Raw genomic sequence first — 17,411 nt, forward strand, 5'->3', positions numbered from 1 at the left:
GAGCCAATCACCACAGACTGGCTGCTCCAGATATATTTGACAACTCACCAAATATTGCTGAAAATTACATAATGAGTAATAAATGAGAATAACGTCTTTCATTTGATTTACAACTGCATGAATAAATCCTACTGGTCTGACTGCAACTTTATCAGCAATGTTAAACACATTCATTATGAAGTAAAGACAACTTATACATGAATTGTGTAGAACAAATGCAATAGCTGATTAACTGTTATCAACTGATAATTTAGGTAGTCTGATTTATCAAAAATGTTAATCAAAAGAAGACTTTTCTCAATTTTCATGTATGTTACACAATTCTTGCAGGTCTGCATATCTTTTAACAAACTAAATGATCAGTCAAGAAACAACCAGAAGATTTGTCTCCAATAAAGTGATATAAAGTTGCATACCAAGATCAGAAGATAAAATGTGCATTTCTCTATTTTAATAGATATTCTGCTTTAACTATGAATTAATGATCCCTAAGCTTTGACGTGTCTTTAAAACACTTATTTAGTCAATAAAACAGAGCACAATCACAAAAAAATACCATTAAAAAAAAAAAAATCAAATGTTCTACGTTTTATACTCATTTCATGCTTAAACAGAGTGGTGATTGGCATCAAACTCCAGAAAAACGTCCTCCAGTGTGGACTCTGGGAGACACTGCTGTTGCCTGGTAACCATCCTACTCAGCCGATGGCAGATTGATGATTAGTAGTAGTTAGGAGACATTTTAGCCTCGTACTATTTTTAATAGATCCACATAATGTTTAACAACACAACACATCAAGACTAAGGCCTTTCCATTACAGATTTATCTAATGCTGTTTTTCCATTAAACTCATTCTGTATAAGGACAATGGTTGATGATTCCAGTGCACAGCAGGGTGGAAATGTGGGCGTTGACAGCTAAGCTCTCCATTATCTGACAGCACATGCTAACTACATGTTAGCAGCTCTATTAGCCATGCAGCAGCCGCTGTGGCCGGCTGTTTGACAGAGAGCCATTGTGTGGATGTAAAGACAGGCCTAGAAGCCAATATTCGAGGTGGGGATGTTGGGAAGAAGGGGGTGGACCGCGGTCCAAAAGTGTCCGCCAGGCTACATATGGTAGCAGCCGTGCTAGCATCGCGGAGCCTGCCTAAAAATAGCCCCACATCACAACTAGCTAGCCCCGGCCGCAGATCGCGTTTCACTGCTCGCCGTTTTAATCGTCAGTCTCACCCTCCCTCAGTCCAACATGACAGAATACACGACGGGATGTTGTTAACGTCCCCCCGACTGTGGACTCAAAGCCCTCACCGACAGCCACGTTCTCGCCGCCGGGGCAACACGTCAGCCCGTCCGGCATGACCTCCGCCAGCGGCCCCGAACCCGCTGCGGCCCTCTCCGGCTAGAACCATAACGCAACGGTACGCAAATGCGACATGTAAATAAGGAGAGAGATAGTGGGTAACAAAAGATTAGGGGCAGACTAACCCTGTTTGGCGTCCATCTTGAACCTCCGCTAAGCATGCAGCAGCACGGCGCTCCGCCTGGCTCCGAGAGAGAGACTGGGAGAGAGACACCGGCCCACAGCACAAGACGGCCGCACATGCGCACTGAGGACCCACGGACGGCCGATCAGTCCAGACTCAGCTGATCAGAATAAAGGACTGATATTTCTCTGGAAATGTCTATGTGCTCACAAGCGTCTTATAACTACTTTTTCATAGATACACAATCAAATTTAGAGTAGTTTTAATTTTATAACTCTCAGTTGTCTCATTAGCAAATCGAACCCTAGTAAAAAACATTAACTGAAACGTACTGTGGCATTTGTCGCTGCTTTACATCAGTAGAACATACACAAGTTTTTAAGCTTTCTATACAAGACCATCATCACACTCTGGTCAACCAAATTTTTAGTCAGAAGCAGGAGGAGGAAGAAGTATTGCATAACCAGGCTGTAAAAGGATAACTGGCTGCACAGATAAAAGCACAAAGATAAAGTCAGGAATTCCAACCCAACCCACTGAAACAGATTTCATCAAAGATATGCTGCACTTCAGACCCATGTAAGGACCTGGAGGGCAGCCACAGAAACACCAGGTGCATGCTGGGAAACACTGCAGCACACTGGTTTTAAAACAAAGTGAACACAGGGATTTATGATGCTATTCAATACAACACACTACTGAACATGAATTTAAAAAAATTCAATATTACAAAACACAACATTGAAGAAGGAACGCAACCACTGACAACTTTAATCTAAATCTGAAAAACACACAATAAACATTTAAACATTGCAGACATCCCAGGGACCTGAAATCAAACCTTCAACACATTACATCTCTTACTGTCCTATTTGGGTCTATTTTTAATCATCTCCCAAAACTACTACAGGGTGGGGAAGCAAAATTTACAATATTTTGAGGCAGGGATTGAAAGACAGTGTATGACCAATTAGTTTATTGAAAGTCATGAGAATTTATTTGCCACAAGAAAATGTACATAATAGAAAATGTTTTTATTCTATGTGTCCTCCTTCTTTCTCAATAACTGCCTTCACACACTTCCTGAAACTTGAGCAAGTGTTCCTCAAATATTGGGGTGACAACTTCTCCCATTCTTCTTTAATAGTATCTTCCAGACTTTCTGGTAATAGTTTTGCTCATAGTCATTCTCTTCTTTCCATTATAAACAGTCTTTATGGACACTCCAACTATTTTTGAAATCTCCTTTGGTGTGACGAGTGCATTCAGCAAATCACACACTCTTTGACGTTTGCTTTCCTGATTACTCATATGGGCCAAAGTTTCTGAAAAGGTATGGATAATAGTGTTAGGTATGATTATGACATCAGTATATGTTTGGTTTCAAAACAATTGACGTAGTGCCTGCTGAGAAAAAACAACTAAATGTTCATTGTAAATTTTGCTTCCCCACCCTGTAATTGATTAACTAACTGACTGCAGCTCTTTCACTGGGACACTGCACCAACACAAGAACCCGCATCAAACACATCAGTAACACAGGACGTAACCCCGCCCCTGGGTGAAATGCCCCCCAAAACAGGAATCCCCTCTGACACTACAAACACACCAAATAATTACCTGAAAGAAAACTAATCTGGAGCTAAAACACTAATTTAGATCCAAGTAGTGATGCTGAAAGGTTTATCTCTAATTGTTTTAAGAGATTCATACAAAATTTGCTTTGGTTCAGTCAACGCAAACATTTGGACAAGACACAGATACATTTGACTTAAATATCACCTGTGTGTCCTACAGAGCCTGAATCATGCTGATGTCTGGTTGTGACTGTTCTTTACACGACAGTTCATACAAACATTTTCTTGTCATGAATGGTGGGAAATTTAAATGATTTATTAACACTTTAACAAGAACATAATGTGCTGTGCACTTTTAATCCCCCTCGGCCAAATACAGTGTAAGATTCTGTTGAAAGTTCCTGCCCTGTTATTTAGATTAGATCGTCTTTGTGTAAAACTTATTACATACATATTTATATTTGAAAGTACTCCGATATTATACTATCACAAGGTCATTTGACCTTGAAAAAGTAGGTCAAGGTGACCCATTTTCAAAAGGCTTCTGCTCCATGACAAGATGCATCCACAGTATAAATTTGGTGCAGATATGTCAATGCATTCTTCAGATAATGCAATTATGTCACTGAATGGACGGACAGACAGATGGACAGGTGACAAAACGATTACAATACCCCTTTGGCCAGAAGTTGGCCGAGGGGTAAAAAATAACTGATTGAGGGTTGTGGAGCTGCTCTACAGTAAATATACCAACAGATATTGTGTTGCGTTTTGTTCTATTGTTATATTATCTCCTATATGCAGTCTGTTTGACCTGACTGAAATGTGAGGCTGATTTAACACAATTACCAACAGTTTGACAACACAAAAGCACCAGGATGAGCTCAAATCTGCCAAAGAAAGTCCAACCAAGGACTTCCTGATGAAGACACACCACTCAGTGTTTCTCTTATCAAAATCCTTTTCATTGACTGTATCTAAAGTTCTAAGAATTTGCTGGAAGAGATTTTATACAAGTAGCTCCTTTTACAGGAAACCTTCTGAAAAATGAGATCAGTAGGAGTCATTTCTTCCTCTGGGCAGATTGTTGAATCAACTCTGACTCTTATGTATCTGCTGATGATAGAGTCATTGTTCAAGGGTCATAATTTGAGTTATTTGTAATCTCTCAGTTGGTCTGGGCAACATGGCCTTAGGACCACATGACAATCTTCTGAGTTACATTCACAATGATCTGAATACAAATTTATCTTGTCTTTTTTCAAACGTAGGTGAGTTACAACCACATCCTACCTGGTTTTCCAGAAGGCTTGTGGAGGCTAATGCTGTGTGTATGACCTTTTTTATTGTTATTGTTAACTGAGTAAACTCCACATTTTTACATAATTTTGGACTGACATTATTGCAATATTTAGACACTTGCAAGAAAATCCAGAACAACTGTGCTATACACCAGTTCTTCAACAGCTCCCATCATCCCATTAATACTGCAAGCGTCGTCTAATCTGCCATAGTTTAATAATGAACCCAAAAATTAAAAGAAAAAATGTATCAGTGGATCACAATGTTAGTGTAATATTTCACTGTTCACAATGAAGTTGACAAGATACTATTTCACCAGAGGTGATGAGAGTCTGTTACACTGGCAGGTTAATGTAGAGGACCTGAACACAGATTCTAAAGTGTCTTTACTAATGTATAATGCTGATACTTAGAACCCATGTTCTCTGTAAAATACACTAATCACTATGATACTCTGGTGATTTCAAATAAAATTTAGCAGAATTTAGCTGAATATGAATGTTGTGCACTTAATGTACAGAGTATTAACCTGAATGAGGCTCACTTGGTGAAATAAAGCTTAAATAATGCAGATATTGACAGTACCAACTCATCTGAATGAAGCCTTGACATAAGCATCTCCCTCCACAGTGAACAGCAGATTAAAACATCACACTTGGCAGGTGTTGCGCAGCAGAAGCTGATTAGCAGGGTTTGTATTTATGGCATCAAACATCCAAAAAACCTCATAAAAGTGGGCTACTTTAAAAAGGTGTACTACTGTTACTACTACTACATAGATAGGCACATTTAGCCTTCCATTTCAGACTGAGATGGGGGCTGTGCATTCACATGAAGAATGGAAAAGCAGAAAACATCCAATTAATCACTTCGTTCATTTGATCGATTGGTTACGTGCCCAGCTCTTACACTATCCACGTCTAACCCAATGCTACTTTGGTGGCAGTTTGCAAATAAATGTTTCTCTCTACTAAGTGATTTATCACCATTTATTATAATGTGATCTTCTGTATTTTGCATTTTTCAGTGAAAATCACGTATTTTCCTGTATTTCCTTTACTGATCATTAGGGGTGTTCGAAAATATCAGTTCTGCAATATATCACGATATTTCATTTCACAATACTGTATCGATATTAAAAAGTACTGTATCAATATTTTTAGGTATTTATTCAAATGGACACATGGCAGAGGTTCATTTTGTTTTTAGGTTTTCTTTATTGTTTCTGTCTTATTTATAATTATTTAACACTGTTTTATTAAATAATGGTTATTTGAAGCATCTTAAAAGCACTTTTTTACTGTCTGAGAGTGGCAGATGTTAGTTCCTTTGGAAACTAGGAGAAACAGAAAAATTTTGATATAGCATTAGATCCTGTTCTGTATTTGTACATATTTTTGGTGTAAGCCAATCCTTCCAGGAAATAATCTTTAAAAAAAAAGTGCCTTTTCAACAGTATCATGATATATTGTGATATATCGTACCATGATCCTGGTATTGTTATTTGTATCATATCACCAGATTCCTGCCAATACACAGCCCTACTGATCATGTAGATGTTAAAAGTTCCGAGTAAAGTCGAGGGCTATTAAATCAGAAACAGAGGAAACTGAAGAAAGTGACTTTTTCAGCAAATACATCGATAACTGAACATAAACCTGGTGTGTCCATCCACTGTCATTGATCCAACTCCATGGGTTTTACTGGTGAATCAATGTTGTAGAAGATGACGGTGTTTCCACGGTAACTACGGAGCCTCTGAATCTCCAAATAGATCATATCTGATGACCATGAAAAGATGAACTACATTTTACACCAATTATTTACATGGATTGATAGGATTAGTGGATCAACAGGTATTAAACATTTACATCAGTAGGTAGTTTTGGTCACAGGTGACTGTTTGGGTCTTTGACACTTAAGGACCTTTAACTACCAAGTTTCTCTTTGATCATTGCTTTGTAACTGAAGCAGGATATTTCTGACCTTTTATGAGTTTTCCTTACACTTTCACATCTCACAGTGACATCCGCCTAGACAATGAGAAGGAAGTATGTGAGCCATTCTGTGCCAGTGGTCCAAATGACAATAAAACTAACGGCTATTTTCATCATAAACTAATGTACTACTGTGTAAAAGGTAATGCAAGCAACTGGTTATTCTTACTGAAAGAACAAAAAGAAATCACACAAAGTCTTACAGCACTGTTTGGAACATAATGTGTTTCACCAATATCACGCATACACACTCACACCCACACATACACACACTCACACCCACACATACACACACACACACACACACCAAATAGTGCTTAGTCACAGCACGAATCAGCACCTTCTTCTGCCCCAAACCTCCAGACAGAGACAACTTCACATTCTGCCTCTTCACTCATTACTAGCCGATGAACGACGCCTGTGCAGGGTCGACACAGATACACAAACACGTACTACACACAGCACAAAGCCGTCAGTGTTGATGTGAAGTGACAGGCACAACTACAACCGTGCATGATTCCAGTCACAGCTACATGATGATCAGCAGACATGAATGAGGTAACACACACTCAAGTGTTCATACTGGAAATTAAACGCAGCACAACCAACATGATCCTGTCACATACCGGTGAAATTAATTCTGTACTTATTTGTGCCGGTGGGATCTAGGCCTGCAGTATGTGTCCCCTTCTCTGTATTTTTTAGCGTGTGCATTCTTTGATGATGAAATGAGTCAACTTTGTTTTGGAACACTTAACTTTATCAGCACAAATTACTTTACTGCTCTGAGAAGAGTACTCAGTGGCTGGTTTCAGACAATATTGCACACATTGTAAGGACATGTTAATAGGGATGCACAGATACCACTTTTTTCCAGACCGAGTATGAGTACTTACATTTGAGTACTTGCCGATACCAAGTACTGATATGAGTACTTAATAATCCCATTCCAGTTGTTAGTTCCTTTTGTAAATGTGCTTTATTGTCGTTGTCATTAGTCTGACTGGAACAAAGTGCTGCTACTGACATTTAATGTGTTGGAATGAGCGTTTGTCAATTAATCCACCAGGGGGCGCCGCTCTGAATTAACCATACTGGACAAATACCACGAAGAAGAGGAAAGTTTAATGAGAAGAAGAAGAAAGTCAGTAATAACAAACATGGAGACGACAGAGGAAACACTAATGTGATACTAATATTACAGCGTTTTCTCTGGTAAGGTTTAAAAGTTTAGCTTCAGCAGGAAGAGAAAAGACAAATGAGACACAAGTTTGGTTTTCACTTCCGCTGGCGGTGGTCCGCACTGCTCCGTACCTCCATAGTATTATCAGTAGGATGTAAACCGGCCCAGCCCTGGGTAGTTGTCCTAAATGTGTCAGTAGTTTTTCTCTAACTCCCACAGTGGCTCTTTGAACAGATCCTCTACCTCCACGGTTCTGCTGGTATTCTCTGTCTGGGTACTCATCCTCCATCACCTGGAAAACAGATGGAATGTACGCAGAGGACGGACAGAACGCTGCGTCTGTATCTGTCTGTGTCTGAACGGTACTGTCAGTCAGCGTTACTTTTATCACCCTCATTTATTTGGTTCAATCTCCACACTCTTCACACTCACACACATTATTCCTCCTCCTCGTACCTGCTGCACTGAACTGGGAATGTCACACAGCTGTAAGTGGTATCGGTGCATTTGTATCGGATTACTTTTACGAGTATGAATACGAGTACACACACTGAGTATCAGAGCCGATGCCCGATACTGGTATCGAATTGGTGCATCCCTACATGTTAACTCTACACCCAAACACAGGTTCAAAACTATACATAAGGATGGACAACACAACATTTAGCAGAGACAGAATAGGTGCCAATGTGATTCATGCGCCTTATTTTAATCCACTTGGAGCACTGACAGCAAAATAAATTTGTCTGGAGGTGAAAAAGTTGATTCCAGTTGAAGCCAAATAATGGGGCATAGGAATGCACCGATACCAATGCCAGTATCGGGTATCGCTCCGATACTGAGTGTGTGCAGTAATACTCGTAAAAGTGCTCCGATACAAACACACCAACACCACTTGACCACAGCATGACGTTCACCTCATAGTGCAGCAGGTACGTGGCGGAGGAAGAATGTCGACAGTGTGGAGATTTTTTTAAATAAATGACGGTGACAAAAGTAACGCTGACTGCAAGTAACGTTAAAGACACAGACAGATGCGGATGGAGCGTGTCGTCCGTCCTCTGCACACATTCCATGTGGAATTTTGTCCGTTTTCTGGGAGCTAGCGGATGTGTACCCAGAGCCATATAAAGGTCATCGTATTATCTTATAAGGCTCTGTGCGAACCCAGACGGAGAAGCAGTACCTCTGGGAACTGTGGAGGTAGTGGATATTTTCAAATAGCAACTGTGTGAGTTAGTGAAAAACTACTGACGTATTTATGACAACTAGAACCCTCATCAATATCAGTATTAGTATCCACATTAGTATTTCCTCCTCAGTCATCACCATGTTTGTTATTACTGACATTTCTTCTTCTTCTCATAAAACTTTCCTCTTCTTCGTGGTATCTGTCCAGTATAGTTAATTCAGAATGGTGCCCCCTGGTGGATTGATTGAGAAACACTCATTCCAACGCATTAAATGTCAGTAGCAGCACTTTGTTCCATTCACACTGATGACAACGACAATAAAGCACATTTACAAAAGGAACTAACAACTGGAATGGGATTATTAAGTACTTGTATCGGTACACAGCAAATAATCAAATGTAAGTACTTGTACTCTGTCTGTAAAAAACGTGGTATCTATGCATCCCTAATGGAGCACATTATGTTCTACAGGTTGGTAAAAGAAGACATACTGAGACATGGTCAGCTACAAAAAAAACACTCCCCCAAAAAAAGGAGCAGGATCTGCTGAATACCCTAGTGCTCTAATTATCTACTGAGTTTGAGCAACACCTAGAAAGTTTCATGAGAAAATGTAAGCTGTATGACGAACTCACTACAGTATGTCAGTATATTTTAGGTCTTTAAATCTCTAAATAAAAAATAAAACTGACAGTGCTTGGTTTAGACCATAGGATGGTCTAGATCAGTTTTTCACTTGAGCCTTGAGTGATTCCCTTTACTAGGAGTTAAAATGAGACTTTCACATCTTCCCATGTCTTAATTTGTTAAACATGTTTGGTTTTGCTGTGTTTTAGGGCAAAGCGACACCTTCACATTTGAGATACTCTGAGCCCTAAACACTGACGCAGGTACATATGGAGCATTAACGCTAATCATCTGCCGTCTGTTGCACATCTGCATTCATTCAAAAGTTTGCATCCTTGCTATGTTTACACGTAGCTGGGTATTTTTGAAAATGGAGAATTTTCTCTGCATTTGTGCCTATTGTTTACATGACAACTGGCATGCGCACCGAAAACGAAGGTTTCTAAAATCTCTGGCCAAAGTGAGGATTTTGGCATATCTCTGTTTTCACGTTTGCATGTAAACAGAGGCAAACGCGAAAAATGGAGATTCTCGGACGGACGTCACAGTTTTCAAAGGAAATGTTCTACCACTTCACATGTGATGATCCAGTATAGAGGAAGAGGATGGAGCTGATAAATGAAGTTACAAGTCTTAAATGAGAAAATAAGGAAGTTTGGTGCTAGCGAATGTTAGCATCTTAGCTAATTAGAGCCCACTGCATCTGTTTAACAGGATTTTTGTGTATTTACTTGATATAAAACAAGGCTTCTATGAGGTGTTTCCTCATGGTCATACTTCATATTTTGTTTATCAGTCCTTTATCTGCTCTGTCCAGTTCAGTGGAAGGCAAATGAAGGTAAATTACGTCCGTGCATTGCGGTCTTCAAGAACTAAAGACAAAACATGACTGAAAAACAGACCACAACTGTTAACGACTACAGAACTGACATGGTTCGACTCAACATGGTTCCAATCCTTTTTCATGCGCTCAGACTCATCAGAAGAGCAGTTAGTCATCGTTTAAAAAAAAATAAGTCACCGGCTCATCCATTTGCACTGTATTGGTTACATGTCTTGGATTTGTTTGGACCCAGAACCTAGAAAACTACATCTCCAGAGGTTTATAGCGGTATTAACGTTTTGTTGTGATTCTTTTCAGGATTCTGATTGGTTAATGGTAGTCAATCGTCTCACCACACTGCCATCTACAGGTCTGGCATGCTCTTGATGGTGTAGATATATGGGGCTGTGTAAACGCAGATTTTACTGGAAACAGTCACATTTGCACAAGGTTGTTTTTGAAAACAGAGAAGGGGAAATGTGTAAACTGTCTATTAAAAGAGTTTTGCACAGACTTCAGTGGATGGAGGCTTATTTTATTTATTTATTTATTTATTTTACAACTCGTATGTTTATGTATGAGCTGTTGATGGTGTTCAGTGCTGGTGGAAAATGATTAACCAAACCTGATGAATGAATTAATGATTGAGTATCTGGAGCTCGTATCAGACATCAGTGAACTGGCTGCAGTTACTCAGGGCTGGTTGATAAAATGGTCAGAATAATCTTCATATAATTCCACCATATTGTTAAATTATTCAACTAGAAGCACTCGGAGAGCGCAGACCTCCGCCAAGGCTGATCAGTGCCCCCCCCCCCGTGGGCCCCCCCACCCCCGATCACCACCAAAATTTAATCATTTCTTCCTTATCCCATTTCCAACAAACCCTGAAAATTTCATCCAAATCTGTCCATAACTTTTTGAGTTATGTTGCACACTAACGGACAGACAAACAAACAGACAAACAAACAAACAAACCCTGGCAAAAACATAACCTCCTTGGCGGAGGTAATTATATTGTAATAATCTGCTAAGGAGACCTGCAGCTATGATATAACAAGAATTTTTAAATTCCAACAGTCATCATCATTTCTTTCTTATCATATAGTTATTTTGTTTAAATTGTCAAATAAAAAGGATTTTAAATTTTTTTACAGTTTTGTTGATTTCATTGATCTTACTACTGTCTGTACTGGCTTTAACATCATTACATCAAAATACGGAAAATGAACAAAAAAGAACACAATGACAAAGTCAAAGACGATAGGTATGTTGTCATCTGGTTGAGTCTTTAATGTCATTCTTGTCGTCTGGTTTACTCTGCAAATTAATTTAAAACTAAACACTTTTGGGGGTGACGTTAAGTTAATTCCCTTCAACCTACGGTCATGCTTCTGAGCATTTGATAATTCAAGCAATGGTCCAAAAGATCAGTATGGGAAGAACTGCATCAGATCTGGACAACTGAGCAATACAGTCCTCGTCTGTTTCTCTATGAGATCATTAATCCTGAGTCACTCAGTGATAAACAAGACGCCTGTGAAGATGCAAAAACCCTTCAACCAAAATCCTTGACTGGACTCTGCTCCAGCTCATTAGCATATCTCTGGTCCACTAGCCAATCATTAAACAGCCAGCTGATGTCACCCTGTTCTAACACCCCCCTTCCCTCCTCATAGTCCACCTTTGGTCACAGTGGCCGACTGCCCAATTGTCCAAAGGTTCTCAGCCAGAGACTGGGACGACAAGGATCAAACCAACAGCCCAGAAAACTGCAGTCACGTAACAAAACATTCCCAACAGAAAATGGTCAAGGATATGCAACTCAGCACAACCTTGAGCCAATTACAGCCTCAACATGTTCTGCATCCTCTGCCTATAATTCAGCCTCAAAGTTTCAAAAGCCCAGCTATAAAACTAGTGATACTCACGATTAAGAAGCATTAAACCAAAACCTCTTTCCTGCAGTCAGACACAAATGAAACAATAACTAATGAACCTGAGGTGTCCAGGATGACAGTTTTTCCAGTGCCTTGCGGTAGTTTCACACCAGCAGCCGACAGAGCACACACAGCACAGGCCAAACACAGACAGGTGGAGAATGATAGAGAAATGTGGAGGTATACCCTGCTCTTTCCAGTTCTTTGCAGCTGGCTCACACTCCTTTTGTCCACAGAGTTGTTCTCCATGCCGTCAGATCAGCAAACACACATTCCACACAGTCAGACAGCGACCGGCAGAGGCAGTGAATGTAAATGTGTGATTGTGTGTTCGGCTGCAGGAAGAGGAAGAGGAGGAGGAGGAGGAGGAGGAGGAGGAGGAGGAGGGGGCTGGGGAGGGGAGAACCAGGCACTGCTTCCTCTGGGGGAGACGATTGCAGCGAATGAACTGCTGTCAGCTGACGGTCTGCTGCCAGCACTCTGACGCAGCAACTATAACCGTCCTCCTCCTCCTCCTCCTCCCTGCTCTGTCATCTCCTCCTCCCTCCCTCCTGTCTCGTCTCCCCACCCATTTCTTTGGCTCTTTATCTCTCTGCTTTCCCTTTGTCACGCTCCTCGTCTCCCTCAGTTTGACTCAAATCTGCTGACAAAGCAGTGAAACAGAACAGACGAGTGAATTCTGTCCCTTTGAAAGTGACTCTGCAAGAAAAACACAAACCCCCCCAGTTTATGACACAAAACATTTACAACATACTCAACTGTGTCCAGACCTGGAATCTGCAGAACTGTACACCGAGCCTCAGTGGTCATTAATGAGCCCCCTGATCAGAATTTTCACAATGGTTTAGTCTACATAAAAGCAAAGGCAGAAGAATACCCATCAAATCTAGTGTTTTTATATGATGTGTCTGGTGGCACACATCACCTATACGATCCAACTATGACAACAGAATACCTACAAATATACTCTTCCCTGGGCTTTAGAGTTTGCTATTTCCTGTAAAACAGTACAAAAATTTTGATGAGTCACCCTGCACTAGGGGGAAAACCTACAACCAACACCTAATCTGCACCACAGACCCAGTTCACTGGTCACACACTGTCACATTACTTCCTATCACCAGCAGTTTTAGGGATTTAAGTCAAACCAAATTAGAGCTGCAACCGATTAATCGACTCAAAGTGATCCAAAAAAAATCATTCAACCACAATTCTCCTGAATCAAAGCTTTGTTTGCTTCACTTCTCTGGTGTTAAACATTGGTTCCACTGTTGTGTTTCACACAGACGCTTATTGTGACGCACAAAGAAGCTTCAATTCAGGAAAACTGCAGTAGAATATTTCCCTTCAATCAATTCGAGTTGATTAATGGAATCGGGAATTTTTGCATTGGCTTCAAGCACCTAATCGATTAATCGGTTGCAGCTCTAAACCAAATTTTACATTTGGTTTTACTGGTAAAGTAGTATAATATGTGTTTTTTTACACAGACAATTGAGCAAGCTAACAGCAGCTAATGTTAGTTAGCACAGATTGGACTGAGATGAAATGATAAAACATTCACAACTTCACAAGGACTGCAATGACTAGTTCACAAATAGTCCATGGCCAAATGAGTTGACAACTAATTTATTCGTTGACAGGTTGTTAGTGATGTCATGTAGTTTAGTTTTAGGAAAAATGTTCATGCTACTGATGACTACAACTCTTGTATTTAGTTGTTCGTTTAACAAAGTGTGCTAGGCAGTGGAGTTGTTCAGCCAAAAAATGCATTTTTGTTTCAGGGGAAAAAAGTATTTTTGTGTTGCTGTAATCTTTGTTAAACACTGACTTGAATATTTGTTTCATTAACTTTGTTATACATTCTAATTGTTGTACACCAGATGTTCTTGTTAAATGAAAAAAATGTATGTTATTGCTGCAGTAAATATAAGTAAGAGCCATTGGGTTTTTGGTATTTTTTGCAGTTCATAATCTGACCAGTTACAGTAGTCAATGACTAATCAACTGTTGAACTAGTCATAACTTCACCCCAGAAACACAAATTTAATTAATAAAGTAAATGTCAGTAATTGTGTACTTCATTAGCGCCCACAGACTGTATATAAGGAGTGGATGAAGCAGTGGCACAGTGGCTTTTGAACTGACATTTTAATTCTAGTATTTTTCAAAAATGTCAACATGATAATGGTCAAATTGCAGCCAGAAGTGACCATATTTGGACAAAGTGCTGTGGGAGCCTGAGACGTTAAGGCAATGTGTAAAGGGTTGTGGGAAAGTTACTGATAAATTGCATAACTGATTATTGCATAACAAAATCCTTGAATGGTCTTGTTAGTGTAACTTATTCAGCTAAAGCTACAATCAAGCCGTTTCTTTTAAATTAAATATTGTTTAAATCAAAAACAGAAGCACCCAAACTCCAGTCTGGCAGAAGAGCTTCTATCACCCCAAGATCCAACCTGTGTCACTGTTTGTTTGTAACACAGAGACATAAGCTTACAATTAACTACTGTGGAATAAAGTCTAAACCAACCAAAATGCTCAGTTGAAAATTAGGTTACTCTTAGTTTCTGTGTTGTCTCTTGTAAATAATTGTCTGAGAAAGCTTTACCACTGAAGGAGTTTACAGGTAAAAAAAATCACCGGTAACAATAATACAAGTAAATATGACCTATTGTTACAGGGGATTTAATAGACACTACATAGATGACAGATTTAAGATTGAAGTTCTATCTACAATGGTGTGCAAAAAATATTAGAACACTTGTAAAATCTTAATAAACGTGGTTTATTTGTTCCCGGAGCCTGAATTTCACTTTTTTGCCATTGCAAAAGGTAAAGGCAAAGGTACTGAGAATATTTCCCCTACAAATGTATCAGTCCAGTCCTTTTTTCACATTTTACTCTAATATTTAGTGTGGCCCCCCTTGGCAACAATCTAAGGAAACTCTGTGGAATAAGCTTCTGAGAACATGGAATGACATTGGGTTTGAAACTCTCAGAAAATACATTGACATAATGCCAGAAAGGTGTGCTGCTGTGATTGTTGCCAAGGGGGGCCACTCTAAATATTAGAGTATAATGTGGAAAAAAAAAAAAAAGGACTGGACTGATAGATGTGTAGGTGAAATATTCTCAGTACCTTTGCCTTTACCTTTTGCAATGTCAAAAATGTGAAATTCAGGCTCCGGGGAAAAAAAACACACCTGTTTTTTAAGATTTGACAAGTGTTCTATTATTTTTGCATACCACTGAATGTTCCATTTCAGCTTGTGCATCTCTTCAAATGTTAGTGAAAAGTAAAATCCACACCGAGTTAGAAATTCTGTTCAACCTGCATCTGAAATTACACACAGTTGGTGCAGCCCAGTGCAAATGTTTTTGTTTATACTGATTTAAAAGCATGTAAGACAAAGGAAACATATTCGGTTATTTTGCCTGACATATGTTAAATCATACATTTGTTCTACGGATCTCTCTACTGTCTCTGTAGCTTTATCCTCACTAGGGTCGGGGGGGGGGCGTCGCTGGAGCCTATCCCAGTTACTTATGAGCAAAGCTGGGGTACACCCTGGACGAGTCACCAGTTCTTCATAGACTGAACATATAGAGTCAAACAGTCACTCTCACATTCACACCTATGGACAATTTAGTTTAACTGATTAACCTATCAGTGCACGTCTTTGGATGGTGGGAGGAGCCAGAGTACCAGGAGAGAACCCACGCAGACACGGAGAGAACATGTAAACTCCACACAGAAAGGTCCCACCCCCATGGACCGGTGTTAGAATCGAACCCAGGACTTTTTTGCTGTGAGGCACGAGTGCTATCCACTGCACCACCATGTCACCGGGGTACTTTTTTTTTGTTTTTAACTTTTTTTTTTCTCCATATAATGTAATTTAATAATTCAAATTCACACTTTTTCTAGGCCATTTATTAACTTCTCTTAAATCACAGACTGTTGGAGAATTACCTACATTACATTAACTGGTATTTAGGAGTGAAAGGCTGCAGTAATCTGATGAAGAGGCTTAAAACTTCCAGTCACCTTTTCTGTTGCCAGCAAAGTTTTCGGAAATTAACCCTCCTTAGCAATGCTGCCAGAGACTGATTATCAGAAGCTGCTAAGACTTCTGGGTAATTAAATGGCAGAGAGCAGAAACTCACATTTCAAACTGCACAAGGTGTAAAATCTATCTATTATAACAGACAATGTGGCTGAGTCTGGTAATCAGCAGGTTGATCCACCAGGGGGCACCGTTTACAAGCCCAGAACAACATCTGATGACCCTGTTCTGCTCAGAGGAGCTTGAAGATCTCATGTTCTCACTGAAATTCTTAAAAGCATCACTTTCATATGTGCATATAAAAGTTCTACACTTTGCCAACTGTTTCAAACTACATGCTGCAGGTTTACACTCAAACCTGAGATTTAAAGAGCACACAGTGTGACATCATCCTGCAGAGATTCAACAGGAAAAACAGGTTTAAAGTCTGACACTGACCTCAGAAATATTTATTTACAGCCATGAAGCCTGCATGGCGTCAAGTTAAAGTTCAGCTTCTGGTTTTCAAGGGAAACCCCCCTCTTACAAATATCAGATTTGAACTGACGGTTCAGGGTTTGAAAGTTTGAGCTACATATTCAGAAAAGTGGAATTTCATAATAATATGTACTCCATGTAAGATTATTTTCAGTGTCATCTGCCAGATTTTACACGGTTCCACATGAACACATCTCTGTTGTCTGGTTCAGAAAGTAACAGGATGAGGAGACTTTCACAGAAATGAATTCAAGTACCTTGAAAGGACACTGAACAAATCTGTAGACTGCCTTCCATCAAAAAGCAAAATGCATATAATTTTAACAGGAAACGAAACAAAATTACACCAAATAAAAGTTTGCCTGAGGAAAGAAAGCACAAAGTGACCTTTGACCTCCACCTAAATAATGCTGCTGTCTGTCTGCTGATGTAATCAAAACAAGAGTTACATACATAATCTTAGCCTGCGTGAAGCCTTTTTTAAGCGTCATCTGATTTGGGCAATGATGCTGTCTGCTGGAAAAGAAACTACGGAACTGCTGACAAACCAACTTAAATTATGGCCTTTTCACACACCTAATACTTCTACATAGCTGTGGTGTTTTACAACCCGTCTTATATTTGTACGTCTGAGGTGTTATAAATTAGCAGTCTATTCGTTGTAAACACTACTGTTCCAATGCCACTGTTATATGAGTGTCAAATACATTTTAAAACCTGTTCTGAAATCTA

The 17,411-nt window shown here is 39.6% G+C and overlaps 1 protein-coding gene across 8 annotated transcripts in view; it reads right to left on the reverse strand.

Annotated features, from left to right (window-relative positions):
* Window positions 1-17,411, reverse strand: part of rtn4a (reticulon 4a) — a 50,192-nt gene that overhangs the window by 11,504 nt on the left and 21,277 nt on the right. Inside the window, exon 1 of one of the 8 annotated variants that reach the window (XM_030155580.1) lies at window positions 1,489-1,610. The exons of the other annotated variants lie outside the window; for them this stretch is intronic. Coding sequence (XP_030011440.1) covers window positions 1,489-1,504 — 16 coding nt within the window. The 5' untranslated portion in view covers window positions 1,505-1,610. Of the gene's footprint in view, window positions 1-1,488; window positions 1,611-17,411 lie in introns of those variants that run through there. 8 annotated transcript variants of the gene reach the window in all.

Source organism: Sphaeramia orbicularis, chromosome 15, assembly GCF_902148855.1.
Source record: "Sphaeramia orbicularis chromosome 15, fSphaOr1.1, whole genome shotgun sequence".
In the NCBI taxonomy this organism is placed as follows: domain Eukaryota; kingdom Metazoa; phylum Chordata; class Actinopteri; order Kurtiformes; family Apogonidae; genus Sphaeramia; species Sphaeramia orbicularis.